Source organism: Acromyrmex echinatior, chromosome 16 (genome assembly GCF_024713525.1).
Source record: "Acromyrmex echinatior isolate Ae372 chromosome 16, ASM2471352v2, whole genome shotgun sequence".
NCBI lineage: Eukaryota > Metazoa > Arthropoda > Insecta > Hymenoptera > Formicidae > Acromyrmex > Acromyrmex echinatior.
The window spans coordinates 5,894,126-5,921,926 of NC_141867.1; the positions used below are offsets into that span (position 1 = coordinate 5,894,126).

A 27,801-nucleotide genomic window follows, 5' to 3' on the forward strand; every position below is an offset into this window, starting at 1 on the left:
GTAATTAATAAAATTGGCTCTCGGCACAAGGTGTGCACGGGGAAGATATGGCGCGGGCGCGAAGAGGAGCCGCCACGCGCGACAACTCTGTAGAGAGAACGAGCCGATGAATATCAGCACGACTGGATGGGTGGGTACCCGCGGTATACATTTTTTATCGTGTAGTCTATCGCGCCGCCGGCGCGAGTATGAATTTTATACGACCAATGTGTTATCGCGACTCACTATTACAGCGAATTATCTGTAGTTTATTACATAGTACTCTTGTACGATTGATATGGAATCTAATGCTATTAAAGACAGACCGAGTACCTATACTGCGCAGAATAAAATTGTTTCCCCTATGTATTAGTATAATACGACAAGTATGATATTTCCAGCACGAAACTAATTTGTAATTGATTCATCACTGACCGCGTTCATGAAATATTTAATTATTTGCTGTCGTTCATGAATATTCGAAATATGTGTGATTACAGACGATGTCTCTCTCTTATCTATCTATAGACGATGTCTTTTTACTATGTATGGTGTAAAAATGAAAATATTGTGGATAGTACAAAATGGAAACGTTACTTTAAGAGCGTTATGATTCTTTTTCAATGCTTAATTAAATTTAATTCTATCCGAATTTGATAAGAATTTTGTTATTCCTCGTCATAATTAAATTAGCGAAATAATTTTCGATATTTAGACATATTGGATCGATTGCTTGTTCTCACCTCCGCGGTTTTCACTGTCCGCTGGCTTCACTTGGATAGGACGGTTCATCTGCAACAAAATAAAAACGACACGTTAGTCGTCTCGCAATAAGGCGTCTCTGGTTCCTACCAGATATTTCTCATATTTACAGAAAGTCGCGGACTTTCGTCTTTTTATTTCTGCTTTTATCCTTTCTGAGAGGATGCGGCAAGTGGAGCAAGAAGAACGAAAGCTCATGGCGACGAAGGACGAAACCGGCATACAGGGATAGCAGGAATATCCAGTTTGCCGAGAAAGCGGAAGTATCGTTATTTGTCCGGCATGTATGCGCTCGTCCTTCGCGTCACTTCGGCCCCGTTCAAACACCATCAGCGGTTGCGAGAGCTTCCTCTGCCGTTGACAGTTCTAGCTGTCAGAGTGCGCATGGGTTCGCGAGTAGAGCGCAGAAACGGGAACGAGATGGAAGGAGTGACAGAAGCGCTCGAGAAAGGACGAAGAGAACGAGGAGGAGAGTAGCCGGGTATCTCATCCCATCGTTGTGGGTTACGAAAGCACGGAATCCGCCACTCGTCCTTCCGCCACTAGTCCTGCTAGAAGTCCTTTGGACCGCTGCGGATGGGTCGGGATCCCAACGAACAAATAACATTGTTTATTTCTCGGACGGGTCGCACCGCCGCAGCGCGCTCCAGTTCGCTCCTAGGGGATGAGGATGCATGATTCATGACGTGGGGGACACAAAACCGTACTTCGATCCCAGTTTCCACTCCTCCCGCTTTTCGTTCCGTCTCCGTCCGTCTCCGTTCGTCTCGTGCGATTTCGTCTCTCCTATCGACTTCGCTCGGTCTTGAACTCTTTGCACAATACACCCCTTCCTCATCCCCTTCTCTTCACCACTTCCGTGTCTCCGTTGGCGCGAATGCCGTTTCCAATAGTGGTATTATCCTACTGCTGGCCTTGCAGATCCTTTCTCTCTGACCAATTTTCCTCCGAGGATCACTGAACTGCCGCAGACGCAAAAGAGTTGCCAGACCTTACGGTTTACCAATGACACGATTTTATCTTTCAGATATTTGTGTTATTCGTAATGTGTGAACGTGTGTATCCTTATGGCACCAAGAAACAAATAATATACATGTAAGAGTGTATCAAGGAAAAATTGTTCACTTGACTAAATTAATTTTAAATAATTAGGATCGCATTTTAAAACTAAAAATTAAACTCGTGCAATCTGCTTGAACTGGAAATTGTTAAAATTCATACAGAAATATTATTAAGCATCAAGCACTCGCCTTGACCAAACATGGTTGACTCTCTTCATTCTTTCGTGTTGGATATTTCTCGATTCGTTTTCACTTAATATTATTTAAAAAATAATATTGCATTGCTATATTGATTATTATGATCAGGGTTTCAATAATTATAAAATTTTTATTTTCGTCGACGTACTTAGGTAAATACCATGTGTATGATTTCGTTCGATTAAAATGTATGACTAAAAACATAATATAATAGGTAACAGAATACTAGACTGGAAAATCTGGTTTTTAACGTATACAATTGGCATTACGACCATCTGTCTTCTATGCTGGCTTCTTTTATTTTTCTTTTATTATATGCTTCTATAAGAATTACGGGGGAAAAGATGCGCGATATGTGGGGTGGGAACATGCTCGGCAACCCCAAAACTTTTTTTTGCACGTATGCATATCGGGCACAAAGAGAAGCGACGTTACGGTCGGGGTCAGTGCCACGATCACGTAGGTATTATACGATGTATATGTACGTCAAACAAGCGAGCATGGGTGTTCCGGGTTCATGGAGCTCTCTTCTCCGAGATCGATATAACGCAACCATACTATCGCGACCTGTTACTATACACGTACCGTTGTCTCTCTCGTGGAGAAAATATTTTAACGGCATCGCATTACATCGTATTCATATAAGGGATGGAAAACGCGAAAGATTGCACGTTTCTCGAATGTACGAGTAATTAATGTCGTCTCGAGGGATCAAACTCCGCGCTATCGATTAATCCGACGATACGCGACTGTCAGGCGGTAATTACTCGCGATTCTGCGAAGAGGGTCGCCATTAACTCTTTAATATTTCATAGCGGCGGCTGTACGTCCGGTCGCGATTCCCGAGACCAACGTGCGCGAGGGACGATAGAAGGAGAGAAAGCGGTCGTGACGACAAGCAAGACAGCAAGGGGGAAACAGAAAGAGGAAGAGGAAGATCGAGCTGGAGAGAAACAGAGAGAGAGAGAGAGAGGGGGGGGGGGGGAGGGAGAAGGTCACTTTAAGCACTGTCCGCTGGTCAGGAAATTAAACTTTGAGTCGAGAACTGGCCATTAGGCGTTTGTTGTTGCCTCGTTGTCAGGGGAACCCGGTGTCCGTATAGATACCGGAACTGAGATACGACGCTCCGTCTCCCGCCTTGTCTCTCCGGACGAGTTTAACGTTGAATGCATCGTGTAAATGTCACTTACGACCCAAGGGATCTGTACCAGTCAATAACGATCAGATGAGCGAGACTTCCGCTCGGGTAGACTGTACTTCGGCGACGAGACGTACCGATTAAGGTGGTCGATTATTAACTACCGCATGATCTCGTTGTTGCGCCTGATACTTGTACTTGTTCGATTGCAGCAGAGAGGTGATGTCAATTGACACTTTGGCAGCGTGCCATACTGTCACGTTTTCGAAATATGCATCAACTCCGTCACGGGGGAAAGTTTGTATTATTTTATCGTTAAAACGATATCTCTATCTGCGGTTTATGAGAGCGTGAAGTGTAAACGTGAGATGAACGTTGCGGGAGGAGAGAAGCGTTATTAAAATTGAAAGCTGATACTTTCTGCGTACTAATTGGTAGCGACGCTTGTTGAATATGTCGACGCGTGTTATCCTCGCAAAGGAATTTTAGATTAAAGTTAACACACGTGGAGGAACATCGCACACGCCGTACGCATTATATGCAAAATGGACGAACGAAGACAGATAGTTCCAGGCCGCCTCATGCATAAAAGTCGTTTAGGGTTCACGATTAACTCTCGTTCTTTTTGGAACGCTCCTGTAGGAAGCTGCTGAAGGATAATTAAGTACGTTTTTTTTTTTCAACGGCACGCTCGTCGTGCTGTCGTAGAGAGATCGTGGAGAAAAAAGCCGCGCCTTTATTTAACGATCGCGTTACGATCGAGCGTCGACCCTTTGGCAATTTGTGTCATCAGCCGCGTGCACTTGGAAAATCGATCCCCTTGAGAGGCACCGCTCAAGATGGATGGTAATAAGTAAATGTGTTTGCTGAGCCCCGAGCGCGCATCACGAGCAATTAATTAAGCTCGATTATCTATGTACACTGCAGGAAAGTGCGCAGCCTCGCTACCGCTCGGTAGATACTGAATGATAGCCACGCGCACGGCAAATGCGCCGAATGATAATGCTTGTACTCGCGGTAGAACTTGGTCTTATCAAATTAGCGTCAGAGATATCTCTCGCGTAGTGGAGAATATTTCCCTTCGATGATGTTATGTTATCATAGGGATAGTTAATATATAACAGGATATAAGGGTGTTTCAAAATTTGCGACTCAAAATATTATAGCAAGAAAGTATGTTTCCTGAAAAATTTTAATTAAGAATTTTAAAAGTAAAATAAGTAATTTTTTAGATAATAAAGGTTTAAATATAGTCAGTCATAAGTTACACTGAGAAAAATGTCGGTCGGATTAATCTGGTTGAAAATGGACGAATCAAAATTTTCTGGTTCTATCTATTAGAATTCTAATTGAGGAATTCTAATTAATATAATCAGAATCTTCTAGTTCGTCCATTTTTAATCAAGCATTTTTCTCAGTGTACGTTTAGATGATCGTCTGTTTATGAATTGTAGTAGGGTTTGTTGTAAATTTGCACTTCAGCAAGAAATTATTGCTTAAAACAAAAATTACAAATAATTATTTTACTTGATTTTTCGAAAACTTTCTTTCTAGTTTTTCTCGTGATCGAAATTCAAAGATCTGCATGGCTTTCATAAAAATAGAGTGGATCACATGCCCACGTGCCGGAATCTTGATTATCTCGATTTATACCCATTGATAAATCCGAGCTTTTTCTTTTGGGACGAATTCACGCAGCTTTCTAGAGAATCACGCAAAATCCAGATAGGGGATGGGCATAGGCTGATAACCGCCGAATTGAATGGTGAATGCCGTTTCGGAAATTGAATAAGCTATCGTGCTAGGGCCGAGTGGCGCTGCCGGTATTTGACCTGCCTGCGTGCAATCAATGTACTGATTGGAGATAAGGGCTCGCCCTGTAGCCCCTGGCATCCTCCTCCCTGGCATGATTTATATACGTACGGTCTTTGCCGACGATGTATTCATTACTTGATTACCCATCGGCAAGTTAATACCGATCCTATAACTGGCTACAGATATTCAAGATATTCTCTTTGACGAAAAATATTCATATTTGCCATTCATATTCTCACGTATTCTCGGATATGTCTCTCTAAAGTCTACAATAAACTTTTAAGACATGAAACTTAAACCTTAAGAAATTGACTAATCATAGTTGAATGTGAAAAGAATAATCAATTATGCTTGATCAATTTCTTATGATTCAAAGCTTTTAAATTTTACGTTTAAGACTCTTGTTCTGTAACTCTTAACGACAATTGGGATGTTGTTACATCGTCGCACATGTTCTTATTACCATATTTTATACATGATAAGAAAACTGAGCAATGACATTATAACAAACACTCGTTAAGAGTTTAGAATAGGCATCTAATGCTAGTCATTAATTATTGAACTTGATAAACTTAACGTTATTTCGATTTTCTCTGGAAGAAGTTCCATCATAACTCTTAACTTACAATTGGACCTTTTGCATATTATTGCGGATGATTTCATCAACCGAATACGAAAATTGACAAAGCCGAAGACATGGTTCGGCTACGAGCGCTCTCTCGACATTTTCGTTACATAATTCAGTTATTCTAATTATTACGGATGCGCGCTCGCGAGCGTCTGGCTCGAGTTAACTTGAATAATCCTTCGCGTGGATATCAAGTGGGGAACTACATGCTAACTGCGCGAAATCTGCGTTCGCGGTCGTGCCCGTTAATACGGCTAATTTGTCGACTGCTTCGGAGCAAATGCCAGGCCTCTCTGTGTGCTCGCGTCGGATGTTGCGCTACAGATACCAAAGCAGAGGGAACGCTGAAAGAGGATGAGCTGTCAGCTAGCAGATTACATCTAAATGGATCCCGGCCATGATCTAATTGGTAAATTAATTGCAACCCGTAATTAATTCCATCGGTGATTGACATTTGACGTTTTGTTTGTATAAGCGGATAACTGGCTCTTCGAAATAGGTCCGTGCACTTTTTTGGCGTGCGTTTCGTCTAGAATCGCTCGCGGCAGAGCGCTAACCAATCACGAGAGAACTATTCCATTGTGCTGTTTATACCATATTTCGTCCAATTTCCGTGCGAATTTGTCGGCAGTATCGCGCGCTTAGCGCGTTATCGGCGTCACTTTTTGACGCGATCAAACAATGCGTCTCCGGCCGAGTGTTAACTCGCATTGAAGCCCAGGTTGCGATCCAGTGCAATTCAGGATAAATAAATGCGCACCTGTACTCTCGGCACATCGACATGGTTGGCGCCCTGCGTTTCGTCTGTTCGTGATTATAAATAGGATTTGAATTTTATTGTCGGGAGCAGAGTGTCGTATGATTGAACGTCATGCCATATAACAATGATTGCCATGCGGGCTATGCGCACTCAAACTAATGCGAATATGATTGACTATACGCAGTAGGAATCGAAATAGTCAATTGATCAGTTTATTAAGCATAGCTAAACCACGAAATTCGGAATAAAATAACTCGACGTAAAAATTATATGACAAAAATAATATAATGTAAAAATTCTGTAAGGTAAAAGTTATAATTTCAGTGGAAATCAAAATATGAATTTTCTTAGTAAGATAAATAATTATAAAATAAATATAATGATATATTATAAAATAAAAATTCTTCAAAATAAATAATCTTCTTATAAGATAAATAAAATAGTAAATAATAACAAAATTACAAGTTATAAAAAATGGAATTTTATTTTTATATTTCTGTAAACGATTTGTAAATAACGATTTATTTTCTAGATATGATATTGAATAAATTAAGGATCAGAGAGTATTATTAAAAAGAAAAATAGAAATTTTTATCGTTCCGGATTATATAAAAATCTAAAAAAAATTCCTTTAGATTTTTCAAAGCTGTAACGAGTTTTTATCATCATAAAAGTCAGATTGTATTCTATTGTTAATTCAAATTGATCTACCAAATTCACAATCAAAATATCGATGGTACCTTTGAAGATCTCATATTGCCGGCGGAGGGTTAAAGAAACAATAAAAAACTTTCTATTCACAAATAACTTTCTATAAAAATAACTTTCTATTCACAATTTTGCGCATACAATATTGCTGTGCACGAGGTCTTTATTCGCGAATTGTCTCACTAAAGGAACACATTGTAGGGCAAATTTTGTCTTTAACGGGAACATGTAACGTTTCCATTTTGAACATTGCACTTTGAACATTGCACGTCGATGATCACGTTCGTGCTATGTCCGTTAAATAAAAATGTAAGTTTAGAAAACCAATTCCATGGCGGTCGTGTCGGCCGTGTTTTTCCGGGACATCGTGCTAAAATTCAGACGCAAGTAGAAATCGAACGATTGCCACGATATCGCTATCCCTGTATCTCTTTACTGTGTTGTCGGGTTACGATACTGCGGCAAAGTAACGCATTCTCTCGAAACGAGAATTACGTTGCACTTTTTCCCAGTTTTGTAACCATACTCTGACATACGGCCAGCGAATTTTTTTTACACGATTACCCGATCGTACCTGTACGAGGTATAAAGCATTCGCTTTCCCACCTATTCAATTTCTCTCTCTCTTTTTTTCTTTTTTTTTTTTTTATTCGGCTCCATCAGTTTTTTCCCTAACGCTCTACAAATATTTGAGCGTCGACTATACCACCCCCGCCGAAAGAGCATTCGAGTCGAGTGAGCTTTCGCGCCCTCCCTCCGGGGTACTCGTCGTTCACCGATTGTAATCTAAGCCAATGCTTCGGCGCGCATTAAATGTCAAACGTTATACGCCTCTCTATTTCACGGTTCTGCGGTAGCGAGCACCGGGATGTTGGATGTGGCAGTCGGCTGGACAAACGCTTGGAAAATCGCGAGGCGGGATGCGATTGCCCCACCGGTTTACAACGCTCTTTGACGCGGTTCCGTTGTCACGTATCGCCATTCCGAGCTTCGATCGTCGCCCATTTGGCGGGTTACAGCCGTAACAACGTCGAAACTTCATTGCTCCTACATGATCTGCTCCGGCGAAATGTTCGCGTCGCGCATAAGAAACCGACATCATGCAGATCGCCGGGGGAATAGTTATAGCTTGAAAGACGCGATCCGAGAAAACGCCAAGATTTTCGACGATTTCAAGTTGGGAAAGAAGGTCAAAAGAGAATCACGAAGTTCGAAAACCTAACAATGCATGTGATTGTCGGAATCTATCGAATTTCAACGTCGCCCGAATCACCGTTTCAAATTACGGTCGGTCTATATAGAATCTCAACGAAATTCCAATTTTGTCTTGATCGATGAACTTTGAATGAAATGCAAAACGCTGTCATTTTTACGTTTAGAATAAGGGACATTTCATATAGGAGGGTAGTGACGATTGAACCGACAAATCCAATGACAAACTTTCTCTTTATTTGAGTTCCGTTATTACGAATTTTAATCGACATGGATGACGTAGATTCGTATCCAGATGCTGGTTCAGACGTCCGTTCATCGTCTATTGGTGCGTACGATCGTTTATTATTGGCGATGGGCCAACATCCGGATTTAGGATTGATGTGCCATGCAAAGCACCGCGCCGCCATGTGGCGGGCCACATTACCAACGGTGTTATGCACCAGCACATTCACGTGTGCCGCTGCATTAATTGATGCACGTCTCTGCATCAACACCCAGCCTGTGAGCGTCTCGTGAGAACTCGTCATGTGCCCTTGCAACGTAGAATTTCCGATACAATCGCCAAACGTTTGATAAACATTAAATATAGACGATACGTGCGAGAGATGAAGAAGGTCCTATGATCGACGGAGCGAGGCAGCTCGACAGAGCTTAAAATATCCATGGATGTTTTTATTTATCAAGTTTCACGTACAAACTGCGAATAGCCGCATTAACTATGATCGTATCGTATGAGAAAATTAATCTTTCCTTTTTTTTCCTCGCTTTTTAATTGCATGCGAAATATACCTCGTGCATCGGCGAGTATCACTCTATTTAATGAACGCGCTTTAGTTAATTCGTTCCTGAGAAGCGAACGGAGAATCGATAGATTCTTCGAAAACGGTTGCGACGTAATATTAAAATGACGTAGAGGGTTCTCTACGTCAATAAGAAAAAACTCACCCGATTAAAGCCTGATTTTTTATTTTCTGGTTAATTTGTGGTTAGATGTAGCCTAATGATAATGTAAAAGTTATAATATATTTTTCTAGCTATAGTTAATTACTAAACTAATGATTTTATAATGATGAGTAACTTTTAAAATAATGTATTAATTGTTTGCTGATGAAAACTAAGTAAAAATTTAAACGCACCACTTTATGTATCATTTAAAAACTAATTATTATTCATTGTGAATCTGAATTTTAATAAATTAGTTTAATTTGCTATCCTCTTAATTGATCTTTCTTCTTTGATGTTTGCTTAGCAAATTAAAATTAGAAAATTGAAAGTTTGTTTTAAAGTTATAAAATAAAAATTATATTTTTCTATCTATATATGAAAGAAATGTCTATATACTTGAAAATGAACAAACCAGTCATTTTTTTCAATAAGATAACTTTTGAAATTATTACTTTAGCAAAATTACCAGTATAGTGATTGACATTATTTTTGCATTATTATCAAGTTAAGTGAGGTTAAGTTTAAACCACAAGTTAATCAGAGAGTGGAAAACGGATCTAACACTGCAGCACATAAAAAGATTTAAATCCAAGAAATCGAATCAGAGCAGTTTATAAAACTGAAAAAATATATTTACAAATTTGCACATGAACATCAATCATTAATATCAAGCATTAAGATCTGTTTCAACCGAAAGTAGAATTCTTTTTCTAATTTGATTTTTATCAGTCTAAATTTTATTTATAATTGTTTAATCAGTAAGCAAATCAACATTTTAAATTTGCTACTGCTTACATTATTGCCTTATGTTCTCTTTAATTGGCAAATTCGCTTACTTGTTTATATTCTTACTGCCTTCGTTTCATCATATGCCATGGCTTCAATCGGACGAAGGCAAAATATTGTCTCTCCATCTCCCCTTTTCCCAAACCACTGAGTAACCCGTAATACAGACACGCCCGCGACATCGAAACAGCTGCTCGCGTGTCGATGTACTCTTACGATTCACGCGTATGTCGTGCTCGCGTGCAGTACACGCTGCTGCTAACATTATGCACAGGGCGAGGGGGAAAGAAGAAGGGAAACCGGCATGACGAGGGCATTATTGTAAACGTTACGCATGCAGAAGCTGCGCGACATATGGATAGGTATGCGTTACATCCGAGTCCACCGCGCGCATACATCAGACCGCCAGAAATAGTCACGCGTAAACACACGCGAGCGAGGATCTTTTACGACTTGAGCATGGGAAAGGACCGTGCGATACCGTGCATAGACAGGAAGGAGGACGAATGCGAGGAAATCGGCAGCCGGTCGTAAAGCCGCGGGGTATCATATGCATTTACACGGTTGCCCGTCAAGACGACATCTTCCAACGTCGTCGTTCCTCTCCCCTGGCTTTTACGATCTCACCGTACATTTCCGCGTACGCGAATCGTACGTCGAAAGCGGCTACGTGACTTGAATCTTGATGCATGCATCACGAGCGTGTTCGAGCGAGACGCACACGACCATTGCGGGGCTCTTGGGAAGAAATCCGACATCCACGAGCCTAATCCTGTCTCGCGATCCGCCGATCGATCGATCCGTCGCTGGAGGATGTCGAGATGCAGGAAGCGACGCGACGAATGTTTAACGTGTACACACATCTTCGATCGAACGACACGTGCAAGAGGTCCTCCCCCGTAAGAGGAAAGAGGAAAGGAGAGTAGTTGGGAGATTTAAAACTATTCGCGCAAGCGCACTCACCATTTGCAGGTCGTTCCGACGCGACGATACCACTTCCAGAATATGAACCATTGGGGAACAATTAAGCGCGGGTGATCGTAGGTACTGATAGGCGGGTGTGTGGACCCGCGAACTTTCGAACTTTTGCTCTTTGCGAGCACACAATCAAGGTCGCGCGATCGTCGATTGTGATCGACACGCGTCACGAAATGAATTATCACAGCACGAAATGGGGAGAGATTTACGCGAGATCGTCGATAGCACACGTATCTCGCGCCACTTGAAGAATATCCAGATCGGTATTGTCAGCGGATATTTAGGAGTTCGTACACCAAACAAGTTCCAGCGAGGATACTCGAGTCTTCTTGCCGTTTGTCTTTTCTCCGTTTTTTGTTTCTTCGCACCGAAAGCAAGCGATCACACCGGATACCACGTAGGATCTCGCTGATAGATACGCTAGGTTCGGCGTGTGCGTACAAAGAGGGCACGAGCGGAGCGAGCGAGCGGGCACAACAATGAGAGCAAAAGGGAATAGAGGGGACAGAGCTATAGATAAAACCCCGAACGCAGCTCGCCCGCGACTGATTCTCCAGGCCTACACGCACCCTCTAGTTTTCTCCCTTTCATCCCCCACTATCCACCCTCTCGACCACTATCCCCTTCCTCCTTCTCCTCCTCCTCCTCCGTCCTCTTCTGTCCTCGCCTGCCCCCGCCTCCTTTTCCGCCACCCTCCGTACTCCTCTCACCCTTTGTAAGTCTCCCTCTTATCCCCTACGTGTGCGCCTCCTCCCCCCCCTCTCTCTCTGAACGCTACGCACCCTTTGCGAGGAAACCCACGCACCCTCGGAGCAGCCGATATATTATATCTTTCTCTCTTTTTCCTTTCTCCTCTCTGTCCCTTTATCTCTTTTCCACCTTACGCATTTTCTCGTAGCCCTTCTTCTCTTCTCCGCCTCTCGTGATAGTCTTTTCTCGGTGTCCTTTTCTATCGTTCCATATCGACGGAACCTCATAACATTCGGCCAATCAAACGCGCGTTTCCAGGATCCCCGTGCTTACAGTCCTCAAAGAAAAAAAGAAAAAAAAAGAAGAAGAAACGAGAAAACCAGGACACGAGAGGAGAGAAGCTGGGGTTTCAGAAAGTACTAAGAACCGGGATTCTAACCCTGGGAAAGACGTGTATATGCGTGTACGTAACCGCATACACTTACGTACCCACGCATCCTTGGGGAGGCGATGGGAAGCAAGCGGGGATCTGTTCTAGGTCGAAGCCGTAATGGGGAAACGTTCTTCGAGGCTTAGGTCTGTTTCATAAGATGACATAGGATGATATCTATTAGCACATAATACCCGTTGCAAGTCATTTTTTTTATGGAACGAAAGAAAGAGAGAGAAAAGCAAATTATACTTAAAAAAAGGGAAAAGCTTCTTGTAGACCACAGAATTTGGTCTCGAGATATTACGCAGTGCTCGTGTAATTTGACGATGAAATTAGGTCACCGTCGGACGTTATCTCTCGCGAAGGGGGAAAATCAACGGTTGATAGAGCCAGACGAAAACGTTCGTGAGCGATGTACGAGATCCGACTTAATCCCACTATTCATGCGAAAATTTATCTTTGCCCGAGCGCTTAAGCGTAAGGAGATGCATTTCGAATCCGAACGAACATCGCTTGAAAGGAGGCAAAATAAAACACGCGAATGGAGAGGAGGAACGCGAAGGGACCCGCAGTTAACCTCTCGACTTTGCCCTCTCCTTCCGCCCCGGGGATTTGTTGGTCCAGAAGGACCACTCGTACGTACATTCGCGAAACTCTCTGCCGACCTCTCTCTCTCTCTCTCTCTCTCTCTCTCTCTCTCTCTCTCTCTCTCTCCCCCCTCCCCCTCCTACAGGCATCATCCGCAGTTCGCGTTTTTAAAGGGCGCACAAAAGCCACCGGAAATTGCTGCCGGCTCTTCCGACGTTACGGCCGGTTCTATATCTGTCCCTCTCTCGACCGATCTTCTCTCCCCTCTCCTCCTCTCTCTGTCTACCCTTTCTCTGGTCCCTTCACATATGCCTCTCTTCATCTCTTTTTATCTGTCTTTCTCTTCTTCTACCATCGACGATTTCACGAGTAGGTACCTACCGAGGCGGCAAGAGTTCCGATAATGGCGGATTTGGATAGCGGCTCGATCGTTTCTGCATCAGGGATGAGGCGCGAGGACGAATGGTCGTTGGCTACGGGCTTGGCTTTAACGAAGTACGATCATGGCGAGGTATATCGTGCGAAAGATCCGTCTCTCTCTCGCGTTATTCGTCGTAGTAGGAGGTAAGCGAACGACGATAGACGGGTCGCCATCGGTTGGCCGTTTAATGTGCGATCCGTTCGGAGGCTGCGTTTCATTTTTATTGGCAGTATATTGCTGCGATACGCTATGCGCCAATCGGGGAACGAATTTTCATTATTACCAGTATAATAGCAGCGTTCCGGAACGCAGCTAGGCGGCAAATGGTTTAGCATTTGTGCGATCGAGTTTGGGTAAAACGAGAGATATTTTATACAAATTATACAAATTGCTATTTGTATCGTAAATCCTATTTTAATCAATTAACGCATAGACATATTTTTTGTACTATGTAGGTATATTATTTTGTACTAAATGAATCTTACAACTTATTTCAAACGTGCTAAATAACGCTGATAACGTTAAAAAATATATTTTACCTTTGCTCGTTTATAGTAAAAATTAATTAATGCAATTAATGCCATTCTCTAATACGATTCTGAACTTATTGAACTTATTATCTCAAGTTTTAATTAAGTACTTTAAATATAAAATACTACGTGAACTTTATACGAAATTGTAGTACATTCGATTCGAAATCTTGTTATATACGTAAAAAAAAGTTGAATCGCGTTTATGAGTTGCTAAGAGGGAGTTGCTGAAACCGGAGTCTGCAACACGCACAGCATGCTCTGGGGCTGCTGACTAGGCCGAAGTATTTACCTAGGGTGAAGATAGACGTGCACGAGGAAAGGAAGCAAGTGAAAGTTCGTAAGGAAAACTCCAACGAACCAGGCCGCGTTGCTTTTTGATGACTTCGACGAAGTTCGCCCCGGAACGATGAGGTCTGGGAAAGACTTCGAAACTCGAACGTCGATATGGAAAGTGCGGGAGCCCGGATGTTATGGATTACGCGATCAATCTCGTGCGAAAAAATGGCAAAAAGTTCGTGGGCCATGAAGCTCGCGCGAGCGGGAGAAAGAGAACAAAAAAGTTTCGTCGTTTCATTCGCCTATTTCGATGTCCATACATACGCAAAACCGTTGCGACCAGTTTTTACGTTTGCTATATTGTAGCAAGATTGATTTAAATTCGTGAGCTCTACAAGACGAACGATGTGCTAATGCTGTATCTAAAGAGATGTTGAATTGACTTTATTACATCTGAATATGTCGTGTGCCATCTTAATAGAAATTTTAGCTGAATATAATTACGATCCATTTTAATAGTCAGGTAAGATCGTTTAGAAATTTAGATTAACAGAATTTATATCATGGAGAACTATCAGTATTTTATATCAATTAAAACATATTCACGAAAAAAAAAGAAATATTTCATGATGCTATGACACGCAAACTTTATTCGTCTTGACGTAAGTGTATAACTATAAGGTAATCTCTATAGACACTTATATTCTCGTATTCAACAGAATTTTGTGACGTAATCGCACGTGATCTATTATGTCACTTGTCAATTCGAAGTCGATTGATCTCTCATAAATTATTGGATAATCATCTAACTTCGACGAGACGTCCACTCGTCTTCCATCAAGTTTGACGCATATGTGACACTACGATTTTGGTCCTCTATCTCCGATTTTCACGTCTTTTTTTCTGTTCAAGAATCCGAAAGATTGAGTAATGTGTCCGATCGCGGTTCAAATTGTCGTTATCGAAACTTCTTTAACGATAGATACACATAGTTCGTCTTTAGTGGATGCGATTTGATCGCGGGACGGTTATTGCGAACACACGGAATCGTATAAAAGGTAATAATGTTGAGATACGAATGCGATGGAAGTAGATTTTAATGTCCTCAAGGGTGATATTGATACCGCGGAGGTTGAAACAGTGCTCTCTCGAGAATACAGTGAAATCTGATCGCGGACGATGTTATCGCGATACATATATCCAGGGCGGTGATATTATTCATCGTGGTATGCGTTTATAACGTTAAGAAGCCACAGGCCAGGATAGAAAGATGCGATCGTGGACTCTGGAGCGATCCTCCCCATAGCAACCCGGAGGAATCTCTTATTCGGTTTCCTGTTATCAAAGTCCACGATTAGCGACCCTTTTCTACCAACTCACAAGTCCGCATTTGCTACGAAGACCCTTCGCTCCGTGACTCTTCAATATTCTCCGTATTGGTCTTATTACGTTTCTTCCTTTCTCGCCGGTTTTTACATCTTCTTTGCCTAATGATTCTTCCCGTCTCCCACGAGAAGTTTCCTTCGTCCCACTTTATATTATTTTTTTTTGCCATGATACTTTCATTCTCGTTTCGCGATCTTACATAATCAGGGATAAACTTTTCGAAACTTTTGCATGTACAATTGAAATTGCGATCCTTTGAAAATTGAATATTGCATATGCACTATCGTCAGAAAGTTTAAGACCAATGTGATATAATATAATCTTAAAATACATAATTTATGCTAAAATTATAAAACACGTTAAATGATAATTGTTTTTTTACTTAATTATTATACCTTCAGAGTCATATAATGCTGTGAAAAATAAAATTGGACTTGCATATATTTTAAATACAATAAAAAGAACACAAAATTAAGTCTTTAAAACGTTTGATCTTAAACTTTCTGACGGTAGTCTGTACATAAATATATATATGTGTGTGTGTGTGTGTGTGTATGTATGTATGTACATACACACACACATATTCCCGATCTTTTGTATACGATGATTATAAAAGATCATACAAAAGTGGGTTGGTCTGATTGATCGGTCTTGCGTAAGAAATGAAAAAGCGACCGAGTTTTAGTAGGGTAACGTAACTGATGGCATCAGCGCGTTTTGCCCCCTTCGTTGTGCTATGCTCTTACATTCGAACGAGTGCACGCAATCGGCTAGTTATTTTGATAGCTAAAAAGAACCGTGCCATCTGTATTGTTTCCCGAGGAAATAGAAGGTGTACATACAGTTTGATACTGGAGAGACTCATTTACTTTTGCTGCAATTTCTGTAAAATTTCTATAAAATTATCCGCTCTTATAAGTAAAGGCTGTTATGATCGTAGCTGTGTATCGCAGCAATTGTTATCTTATAGTAACTACAATTTTGGAGTAATATTTTTCGCTTTAAAATTATTAGTCAATTTTTAAATTCCAGTTAACATAAAATTATTAATATTCTATTAAGATGCTCATAAGTATAATATATTAAATAAGTAAATATTATTAAATTGTTTGTCAATGTGATATTATTAGTTTTGTTCATGATTGCGTTTCAAGACTAAAAGATTTCGACGCATGGTTTGCAGAATTGGACATGTATAATATATAAATTCGTTAAATTCGCACTGAAATCTTTAAGCACTAAGATCAACTTTGACCGAAGGTCATAGGATTTCTTTTACTTAATTAGATTATTCTCATCCAATTTTGTATTACAATTACATATTTATTTTATTGTTAAAAGACAATATATGTACATACTATCTTGATCAATACAGTTCGTAAAAGTGAATATGAACATATTTAGCGAAGAACTAGAAGTTCAGAAGTTTTCCAACGATGATTATCGTATAGCGATTGATTTTGTTGTACGGAAAAGAACGCGCGTAGTAGAAGTCACAGCACGATGCTTCAATAGAGAGAAGGGGGAAAATTACTAGATACAGCACAATTGCAACGAGGGGTAGTCTGAAAGGACGAAGGGAAGAAGAAGGGAGCAAGCCAGGTGTATTAAAAGTCAGACTGGTTGTGTGAGGTACAATGACCTCGACTCATATCGATGTTCAATCTCCGACATCCATCTTTCTTACATTTGCTTTCACGAGGCGCATATATTCAGGTTGTCCTGTATTTCGCATCAATTTTTCTAGTAACGTAAAATATTTTACACGTGTTTTGCACAATCGCGAGGTCACACCGGCGCGACATAAAGAGATTTTCAGAAATTCTATCTCTAAAATTCTATTCTATCCGAAACGATTGAACGCGCGAATACTTCGTAAATTAATTAGGCTAAGCCGCAGCTTCGTTTTTCTCGTTTCATCCCCCTATCTCTACTGGATATTGGCTATAAATAATGGAATTATGTAACTGCTGCGAGGGGAGGACAAAGAAACCGTTTCGTTTCGCTTCGACCCTTTCTGCCCTGCCTTCGTTCTCCCTTGGAGAACTTCGTGGCGTACGCTACTTCCATCTTTGTATTATCTCACTTTCGTTCCTCGTTATTCTCTCAATTTTTAACATCGGGAAGGTCTTGGCAGCGCGACGACAAAACGAAACTTTGAGAGAGGTAACATTAAAAACGAAATTTGCGATAGTGTATAGAATGAGTTAGTTGTTTCTTCACATTTCCGAAATTGTCCATCGCGAATTAATGTTCAATTCAATATTAAATATCATTTCATATATTGCGTAGTGTTCTTTTGTTATTTTTTAATTTTTATAGTATATTCAGTATATTGAATCGACGGATTCGATAATCTAATATTTACGCGTTCATTTTTATGTTTAATGAATTCCCTGCGCAAAATGGGTTCGTGCGAACGGTTTGCAATGTAAGGTATATATATATTGTACATATAAATATAAATAATAACATATAAATATAAATATAAAGCTGTTTATCCATTTCGTGAAATAACGTCCGAACAGTCGGATGTGCGATTAATATTTGTTTTTTCATTTTTCTTCTTTTCAAGCGAATCGATCGGATAGACAAACCAATGTTACACGATATTGCTTTGTCCACATTCTATGACACGGTTAAGAAAATTGTAGATAAAAGTGTGCGTTAAATTGGAAGGCGTAGGCTTTGTTTACCGTGCTCCGGAGTTTACGAAGAGTAATCGCTGCTATCGATTCAGTGACGTCAGTGTCATCCTATGGAAAGCTTTAGACAATTTTATAATGTGACTTTTCTTTTCAATATTTTTAGTCATCTTGGCAACATTCGGCATTGCATGAACTAAAAATGGAGTTAGTATTTACATTCTGCTGACTAATTATTAATATATTGTGTACATAAAGAGATGCATAATTATTGAACAACTGTCAATAATGATTAATTATCAGAAGTTAATGCCTGAACTTGAAGGATCAACTGCGTAATTGCTCATTATATCGGAAAAAAAAATATATATATATATATATACGAAAATTTGCGTCGTGATATTTACTCTAACTAGATTCTTCTGTTGTTTTTATCGAAGTGACAAACGAGGCCAATCGATCGGGCACATCCGTGTATATAAATTGCGCAACATGTTACCCCTGCTAACGGTGCGCACTGGCTTATATGGTTTATTATGTCTCACAGTTCAACGAGTTAGATGAAAAATCGATAATTCCCAAATTTCTCTCCCTAGCCGTAAGTTGATCACGCTTTCATTCGCGATTGTGTTATGTATATACTTGCCTTGGTTGTTCCTCTAACTTGATATTGAGACATTTTTTATAAATACCCTAATTAAAATTCCCCTTTTTATAAATTAAAATTTATATACCTTTAATATTTTTTAAAATACCCTTAATATTCTATACGATGCTAAGTAAAAAAGTTTAATATAGCACTAAATTTGATTTCATGAAATCTACATTATACTCTTACATTATAATCTTTCGATCAAAACTTGATATGAGATAGAATCCTCTTCTTGGAAAGGATATTAATTTCACATAAAGGTGTTATTTTATTATTAGGAGAAGATATGTCGATATCTATATTTTAAGATCATATAAAATTCTGAGAACGATGGTTAATTGAATTATTTCTACTAATAACTAATAAGCGATTCCAGGAATTTTCTTCGCAAACTCCAATAAGCTTTGGATGATCGCGTGAGGTATAACAGCGGAATAATCGCGATATTACAAAATAGCTCATTCATATAGTCGCATCGTCTTGCTTTACACTTGGGAATGCGCATTGAACGAAACGAAGGCAGAGACCTTCCAACGGAGGTCCTGACCTCAGTATCTACTACGTCGCACGTCTCTCACTTTTTTCACTTTACAGGCAATAGCGCGACATAATCACACGGGAAACTCAGAAGGGACACGGCTCTCGACACGGTGGCAAACTTGTCGGGGGAGGGTAGGTTTTTTTTTGTACGTTAGCGCACGAATATACGTGCGCAGGCCACCGGGCAGAAGCGGCCGCGTGCATAATGTATGAGCGACGCGAAAGCCCGTCATTTCAAGCCACACAGCCGTTTTCCTTTTGTGACATCGATCTGGTGGTGTCTCAATAATTCAGCGCGGGAACGGCGCAAGGCGTATACCCGCCACCATCGCTACCATCACTACCACCACTACCACCACCATCATCGCTACTACCATCACCACCATTATCGCTATTACTACCTGCTCGATTACTACTACTACCGCAAGTAGACGATGATGGCGATCGCGTCGCCTGTACCACCGTCGACGGCATCATCCATGACTCTTTCCTTTTTCTTCCCTTAGGTTCCGGTACACTGACCACCGAGCTCAAAACCACCCCTCACCGTGCGTCGCACGCGCGATCTCATCCGTAGCGCGATCGGTCTCGCAAACTCATCGACATTCTATCCCCGCCAGCAAGAAAGACGGTACACGCTAGCCTTCCTCGCCGCCGGCTACCCTCGCGGCACAACCCCTCGGCCACGCGACCTCGACAATGCCACCCTTGTCCTGTGTCCGGCTGTCACTGACAAACGCCTGACTGTGAGGTAACGACAAATTAACGCTGCGAGGCCCAGCCGCGTAACAAAGCCGCGATAGAAGTGTTTTATACAGAGGGAAATCCGGAAACGGGGTAAACTCGGTAAACTCGGCAGGGAAAAAGTGAAGCGAAAAAGACTGAGAGAAAAAAAACCATGTAGATTGTCTGTCTGGCTGTATTCCAATTTTTATTTCGCATTGCCGAGTTAAATGCATAACTTTGCATTGCCGAGTTAATGCTTACTTATATATAAGATAATTAAGAACAGTCACTTTTTTAATTGTCACAAATATTTTAATAGAACGATTGAAATTATAAATAAATTTTTTAATCTACGAAATGATTGCCATGCAATTATTAATAAATAGATTTTATGTTCTCGCTGCTTTGAATAATTTTATAAATAATGAAAAAATCTTTACATTTATAAGGAGATACATAGCGATTTCTTTGAATAAAATTATCACGAAAGTAACGTCGTATGTAAGGAGAAGGAAAGTTCGATGTATAACCCGATGCATCTTTAGTCTTTCTAGTGCCAAGTGAAGTATATTAGCAAAGTATATTTTTCTTCTTCGGCCATATGAGGATGTGCACTAGTCTTACGTTGTAACTGTTATCGTAGCATTTTAATATTGTAAGCGGAGGAAAGACTTGAATATATAAAATGTCTTCTTCGTTCGCCCAAAGGTCAGCACGCAGAACTTTTACATGCAAAATATAAAACTGCATCCGCGTACGCAATGTGTGTATATCTTGAAATTAATGTCTGAGAAAGCTCTTAGCATTTTTAACACACACACACACACACACACACACACACACATTTATATCGCAACGTTAATAGCAGAAATCCAGATTCATCTGAATTGATCAGTAATTATTTCATAAAGTTTTATGAAAAAGGTAATATCACAAACATAAGCGTGTATAACACAAAAGAAACCTTACCGTAGCGTTATTGCATTTAATATGTTTAGATATACAATATAATGATATTTATTTAAAGAAACATTCATTACGCAGCCATGCGAAATATGCGACATAAACGTTTGTAATGCGCGTAGACTTTGAAATTAATCCCTTTATACGTGTACAGGTTCACAGACTAAGTACAAAGCCAACAACCTTGTATATTAACTTCATGCATGAGCTAGCATAAGTAGATTACAGTTACTCGCCGACTTTGCGAGTGTTCATATAAAGTCGACCGTATTGCATATTCACGTCATGGATGTGCTGGCATAATTATAACACGTTATCAAGTTATATGTACCAGAAACGGCTGGCGGCAAATTGAAAAAGTTGAAGATTCGGTTGAAATTTCGTACGAATTGTCGAAGAAGCGAAACCACCGCGTTACACAAAGGATGCGTCCCTACGCGATACAGTCCGCGAGCTTTTAGCTTTCTTGTATCTTGCCAGGCAGGTAGATGCATCTTCCGACGCGAGCAGATTCTTTTGTAAGCATATTTTGCGCTTTGTGTCTGCTCACGGTCGTAATGCGTTCGTCTTTCTCCTCGCTCCGCATCACCCGGACTGAAATTAAGGTCTCGCGTGTTACATCTAATTTCGCAAGCTCGGAAAGCTGGGTTTCAGGCGCGAGAGACAATACTTCGTAGACTGTCGCTTTAACTCGTGGGAGACAAATTAGAGCATCTCCGGTCGGTCTTCTCCCGTCAGCGAATGGAATTTCTCTGAATTCGTCCGCTTTGCGGAGAGGAGAGACCAAGATGATAGCCGAGATGCTAGGCCTTACAAAGAAGGGTTTCCGCAGGGCGACGCCAAAGCGACAAGCGAGAACCAGAGGTGTGTACGTATCGAGGGCAACTGATATCGACTAGAGGGACACATCCACGGTCTCGATGGTAGAAGAGAAAAGGGAGAGAAGCACTATCTTATGTAATATTTACCCCTCTTGCCTCCTCATCTACCTCGTACTACCTATTCCCTCTTATGCTCTTGCCACCCTCTCTTATGACCTCCCCCCCTTCTACTCTCGCTGCAGACATATATATACACACACACACACACACACACACACACACACACACATATATATATATATATATATATATATAGATACCTATATACCTTCGACTCTTCTACGCGCCTCTTCTTCCTCTCATCTACCGTCCATTCTTTCTATCAGCGCACCATCTTTTCTTCGTTGCTCGTACAGTCTACGAACATATATCGGCTTATACGACCGCCGGCGCGTCCTTTTGTTTACCTCGCGATAACTATCGTCGATCGTTACGACGTCGGTTACACCCCAAGGCGGTAATACCCGTGGGTGTAATAGATTCGCGGAATTTCCGAACGAAAACTGCGACCCGCAACCGCATCGACTTCGTCGTCACATCGCGTTAGTTCTGGTCGGTTTAGATACCGCCAAATTCCACGGCGGTTATCGCAGCTCGAACTTTATCGTCAAGTAACGACAACGGTTACTTGCCCGTGGTTCGCGAGTTACGTCGAAGTTGAGAACGGGGAATATCTCTCTCTCTCTCTCTCTCCCCCTCCGTATAACTATAGAACATTGTCTGTTCATCACGTTTAACATCCGTTGATTTTAACTATTAACTCCCCATTCGACGCGATTGTAATCCGTCCGAGTGCAGGATGCACAATTCGCGTCAGGTCGATGCAAGTTTTATCGCGGATTAATGCGTCCTACGATTAGTTATGTATAACAGCCCTGCTGTTAATCGCATGAATTTCGGCCGGAAATGTAAAATTTGGTACGGGGACTCGCGAACGAGAGAGTATAATTGTTATGACTGCGCATTGGGCTCTCTCGCGGGAAGGAAGGCGCTTATAATCCGATTCTCTCCCCTTCGCTCTGTTTTCATAGCCGCGTTTTCATACCCGCGCTTCTCTATAACGTCCTTTTTTTTCTCTGCCGAGTCACTTTGCCGTTCCATCCACCGCGCGCCCCCGCCGCCGTAATCAGGTTGCCGCTTAATGCCCGTGAAACTGAATAAAAATGCAATAGAGCGTCACGAGGTTATCGAAATCCACTTTCCCGTAGCGCAGTGCGCGCTGCGTGCTGCGATATATCGATTCGTCCACTTTGTGAGTGGACGGGCGACGGCTCGCTTGAAAACACATTGGTCTATGGGCAGCGGGGGTGAGCGTTGAGGACCGAATGGGGGTAACGCCGATGTTGAAGAGAACCGAAGGGTCGAAGCAGACTGCTTTCTAGCCGGGGACGCGGGAAGGCTAGGGGATGGTGGTAGGGCGCTTTCGCGAAGTTCCTCGGGAGAGCTTGACCGGGAACGTTGACGCCGGAGAATCGAGGTCGGCGAGCGCGGTTGAACTTTCTGTCAAAGTGTACGTGTTGTACAGCGGGTAGCCCCTCGATCACCCCGGACGAAATCAAAGCGTAAAATCAGCGAAAGCTTTTAATGCCGAAGCGCGGTGGAGAGTCGAGTGATCGAGGTTGGCGGTACGCTATATTTTTCTTCTCCGCGCGTTTCGCATCCCTCCGCTCCCACATCACCGCACCCCCTGACACTCCACCTCAATTTTTTTCCTGTACAGTCAAACGGGGGAGCATTTCAGGGACGGGCTTCGATCGCTTGAGCGACCTGAGAACGGCCTGCACGCGCGGCATTAATGCAAATTCACAGCTGTGCTTATTTCGCGCTTTCTCGCTTTCGGAGAAAGCGGAAGGAGACTGACGTTTTGACATATCAGTTTATCGGGAACCGTTGCGATGCGGCAAAAAAGTTCACATTTGTAGATCTTGCGCTGTTTGTTTTGTGCGATGCAAAACTTGATAAGGCATGAAATTGTTGGTAAACAACTCGAGCCTGAGTCTTACTTTGATTTACCGAGAGGGCGAAGATCGTAGCGAGATACATCATCCAGCTTCAAGTTTGCAGTTTCGGTGCTCGTGCGCCAACTTTCTTTTCGAGTTTGAGTGAATAAATTCAACTTTGTACTTCTACATTAAATAATATCAGCTCCGTCGTACTGAATTTCTTTTAACTTACGTCAAAAAGTGGAATAAATCAAGAAAGACAGAGGCGAATTGTGCATCGGTGCGTTCGAAGATTTCCTGCAGATCGCACACTTTCACATCGGAATCGATCTCAGCCACAATAGTCCGGTTAAATCGTAGCCATGATTCTGGAAACTGACGATACTAGCCAGCCGAGGCCTTAATAGTGGTGGCAATGCACGCATAGAACCGCTGTTGCGTAACGCGACGCAAGCTGCGTCCATATTTAACCGTGACAACGAGTCGCATACAGTTGTCCGCGGCATTTATACAGCCATACACAAGCATGGTACATGTGCAATTTGCAAACGGCACCGGGCGATAATGGCGACGCCCGGAGACGTATTAAAGGCGAATTGCGAAAACAACGACCGGTGGTGAGCAGCGCCATAACTTCGTCCGGCGGATGACCAACGAGCTTGCCTAGAGCTCCTCTGGGTGCCGTTGACCCTTGAGTGACCCAACGTGACAGGCCGTAACGACTGGAGGAGACCCCTCGGAGACCACTCTTGATGAGGGTCCAAGATGGATACCCAGCAATATTTTCGCGCGCGAGGTGTCGCGGCGACTTTGCCCGAAACTTCTCTCGTCCATTAACTCTGTCGTCTTGGTAGTAGTCGTCGTCGTCTTCGTCGTCTTCGTCGTCTTCGTCGTTGACGGCGTCGTGGGAGCACGAACGCCGAAAGAAACGGACGCTCTGCGATACAGAAAAGTTTCCGACGCCAACTATCTATTCTCTGTTTCTCGCTACGTGTATGTGTTTCGGGAGCGAACCAACGAATATTGCCGCTAGCATCGACTGGTTGGACGCATTTTCCGCGGTGATTCACTCTGTGTTCCAGGAAGTGCATCTGCTCGCGTCATTATTAATAATCCCTCTGTACGTACTCGCGCGCGTGGCGTTCAAGCCGTTTTATTTGGCCGCTTCCGGGCATTTATAGGAAGAACAGATTAATTCTATTCCATAGTCGTTTTCCGTATCTGTCATTAGTTTTTTTCATTTTCTCGCAGGCTTTATATCTTCGTTATCCTCTTCTCATTTTTTTTTATATAATAAACTATAAAATTTAAGTCATTTTAATTTCCAGTGTCGTTTTAACCTTTAGAGACAGGGCGGTGTATTTTTTAAATTACAGCTTTTCCTCGTATAAGATTTATTATATAATTTATTATTTTTCAGTATATATTTTTTATCTCAAAATACGATATTATTTCAATGCTACTACAGTGATTTTCTCGTTCTGTAAAATTAGGATGTACGTGTTTCGGGAGCACAGCTTAAAATATTATCAAAAATGTACAAATCTCATAGATTAATCCATATTATATTACTTATAGGATTGCGTGCACGTTAATCGTATTTCAATTTATGGTGTTCCCTCCTTTCAACTCATTTAGGAGAAAGTACAAATGTACAGATAAACGAACGAAGACAAGGTGCAAAATACGAATCAAAGATAGATGATTTCAACAAACGATTTCGCTATCTTTCATTCCTTATAGTTCCTTATATTCGTTCTCCGTTTTGTTCAATACAATAAAATTGTCCGCGCCGTTGCCATTTCCTGGTAGCGACATTTATCTTAGATTAATCTAGGAAAGTGGGTTCGTCTTGATATAGTTTTCGACTCGAGTCAGAAGTGATAAACGCGGGTTTCATTTCTTTTGCTTTATAGCGGGGCTAAGACAAGCGGTTCTTATAGAACGCTGGATAAAACCAACGCTGCCGCGCAACAATCGACGTTATTTCCGAATCCTCTTGAATTTATTATGCCGAGATAAATCATTTAAATGAAAGATGCGTTGTTTCCTCAAAAATGTTTATTGAGATGTTTCCTCACTTAATATTTATTGAGATGAAACATGCTTTGGAAACACATACTTTTAAAAAGTATTCCATATAACTTACGTAATATCGTGAAGACATTAATGAAGAGCTGTTAGTACTGGAAATTTTCTAAACGTACAGTTAACAGGACTCTTGAAATGTATATAGATGATAGTGTTAAGTTTTCCTTGCTGGTGATTCTCGATCGCAAATCGGTTCTGGCATGCGAACACGCGCGCGTAACTGTACACTGTAACATAATTCCATATCTGCTCAATATGCAATCAGGTAATAAGGCACTGCTTGATGACCCGGAGGTGTATCAGTGCCTGGAGCAGGCGCTAACGCAAACGAACTTTGCTTCGTTACCTGCTTGAATATTCAGGAGTTTCGCGCGTGCCCGCGGCCATTTGCTGAGGCTCAATATGTTTGGCAATATGTAGATAGCCCCATAAATATCGATGGCGCATAAGGGAAGTGTATCGTTGAGGTGCGGGATGCATCGTAGGATCGTCGCACATCGTCTGACGATCTTACGATCGTAAACTGGTGAACTCACCAAACGACCGTCAACACGATCTCTCGACGTCGTCATGAGACGCTTCAAAAGATTTCCCAGATTCTTGAAAATTGAACGCGTGGATATTTTGAAAAGCCAATGCAATGCGTCGTGAGTAACGAATATCCGCGAATCGATTTCGAAAAAAAATTCAGACGTACGTTCCTTAGAAGTTCAAAGAGTAAGGTAATAACTAATGAATATAATTTCATCTAGATTATTTTTTTAATGTACCATACAAGTAGACTAATATCTTTTGCGTAATAATTTTTCAATTAATTCTTATGAGATATTTCAATATATTTCGCGGAAGTTATTAAGTTATACTGAGAAAAATTTTTAATGAATGAATGAATTAGAAGATTCTAATTATATCAATTAGAATTCTGGTTAGCTCAATTATAATAGAATTATAATAGATTCAAGAAAATTCTGTTTGTCATTTTCAATTAGAATTCTAATTAAAAAATGCAATCACACACAGAAAAATATTATTCTATTGCTAAGAAAAATAATTACTTACTTTCTTCTTTTTAAATAATAGTTGTTTTTAATAAAGAATATTTTCTTGATAATAATCATAAAATATACTTATTAGAAATTTTAGAAACACTCATTATTATGTACTTAAAACGAAAATTTATTTTTTTTTTTGAAGAACATTATAAAATTGATCGAAGAAGAAGCGACTTTATACATACAATAATAAGCAAATCGAATTTATTTGAATTTAATATTGATTGAAGTATTAAATTTATTAGGATTCAGAATATATTTTAAATAAATTTAACTTACGATAAATTCACGGATATACGAAATTCTGAAATATTTGAAATAATTTGAAAGATAATTATTACTTGCATATATCTATAGTATTATGTGTATTTTCCTGTGTGCACTCTTTTTCTAGTGTAATTTATTTTCAACTCAGAAGAGTACTTTAAAAAAAGAATGAAGAAAAAATTTGATTAGTTCGACAAAAAGTTTTCTATAATCATTTATCATGAAACATAGATGAATGCTGACATAAATTGCCCTGATGTTTTTCTGATATTACGGTATACTTGGCAGGAAACTTGGTGGATACAATGGCGTTTGACCGTTTGACCCGGTATGATAAGGTCTACTGGTGTATCGTAATTTTGACTCGTTCTCGAATCCCGTTTGTTTAGTAGTATTACAGCTTAGTTACCATTTCTAATCCAGTCGAGTCAGCGACAGCACTTCTCTTTACGAGTGTAGTCCGCGGTAACGACGTATCGTTCGTGGGGTAGAACGCGCGTGGCGTGTATCTTCGGTGTGCACGCTCTTAACGTGGAACGGCGAACGGTACGCCGATATGCGCAACTTGGGAAGTCCTTGCGAAAGTTGTTACCGCTGTAACATTCAAGCGCGTTTGATGGAAGCATATAAATGTAAATGTAGGCACACGCTGCGCGCGACCTATGCATAAATAGAACTTCCGCGCGTATTAGACGAAAGGAAATGAAAATTCTGCTTGCGCACGAAATACGAAATGTAATA

General features: G+C 41.0%; 1 protein-coding gene across 17 annotated transcripts in view; it reads right to left on the minus strand.

Annotated features, from left to right (window-relative positions):
• Positions 1-27,801, minus strand: part of bru3 (CUGBP Elav-like family member bruno 3) — a 467,269-nt gene that overhangs the window by 81,457 nt on the left and 358,011 nt on the right. For 5 of the 17 annotated variants that reach the window (XM_011068016.2, XM_011068004.2, XM_087414564.1 and 2 more), the window contains exons 1-2: positions 10,959-11,514; positions 723-771 (exon numbers count right to left, since the gene is read on the minus strand). In XM_011068016.2, coding sequence (XP_011066318.1) covers positions 723-771; positions 10,959-11,009 — 100 coding nt within the window. In that variant the 5' untranslated portion in view covers positions 11,010-11,514. Of the gene's footprint in view, positions 1-722; positions 772-10,958; positions 11,515-27,801 lie in introns of those variants that run through there. The other 12 variants (XM_087414560.1, XM_011068011.2, XM_011068009.2 and 9 more) reach the window with 4 other exon arrangements.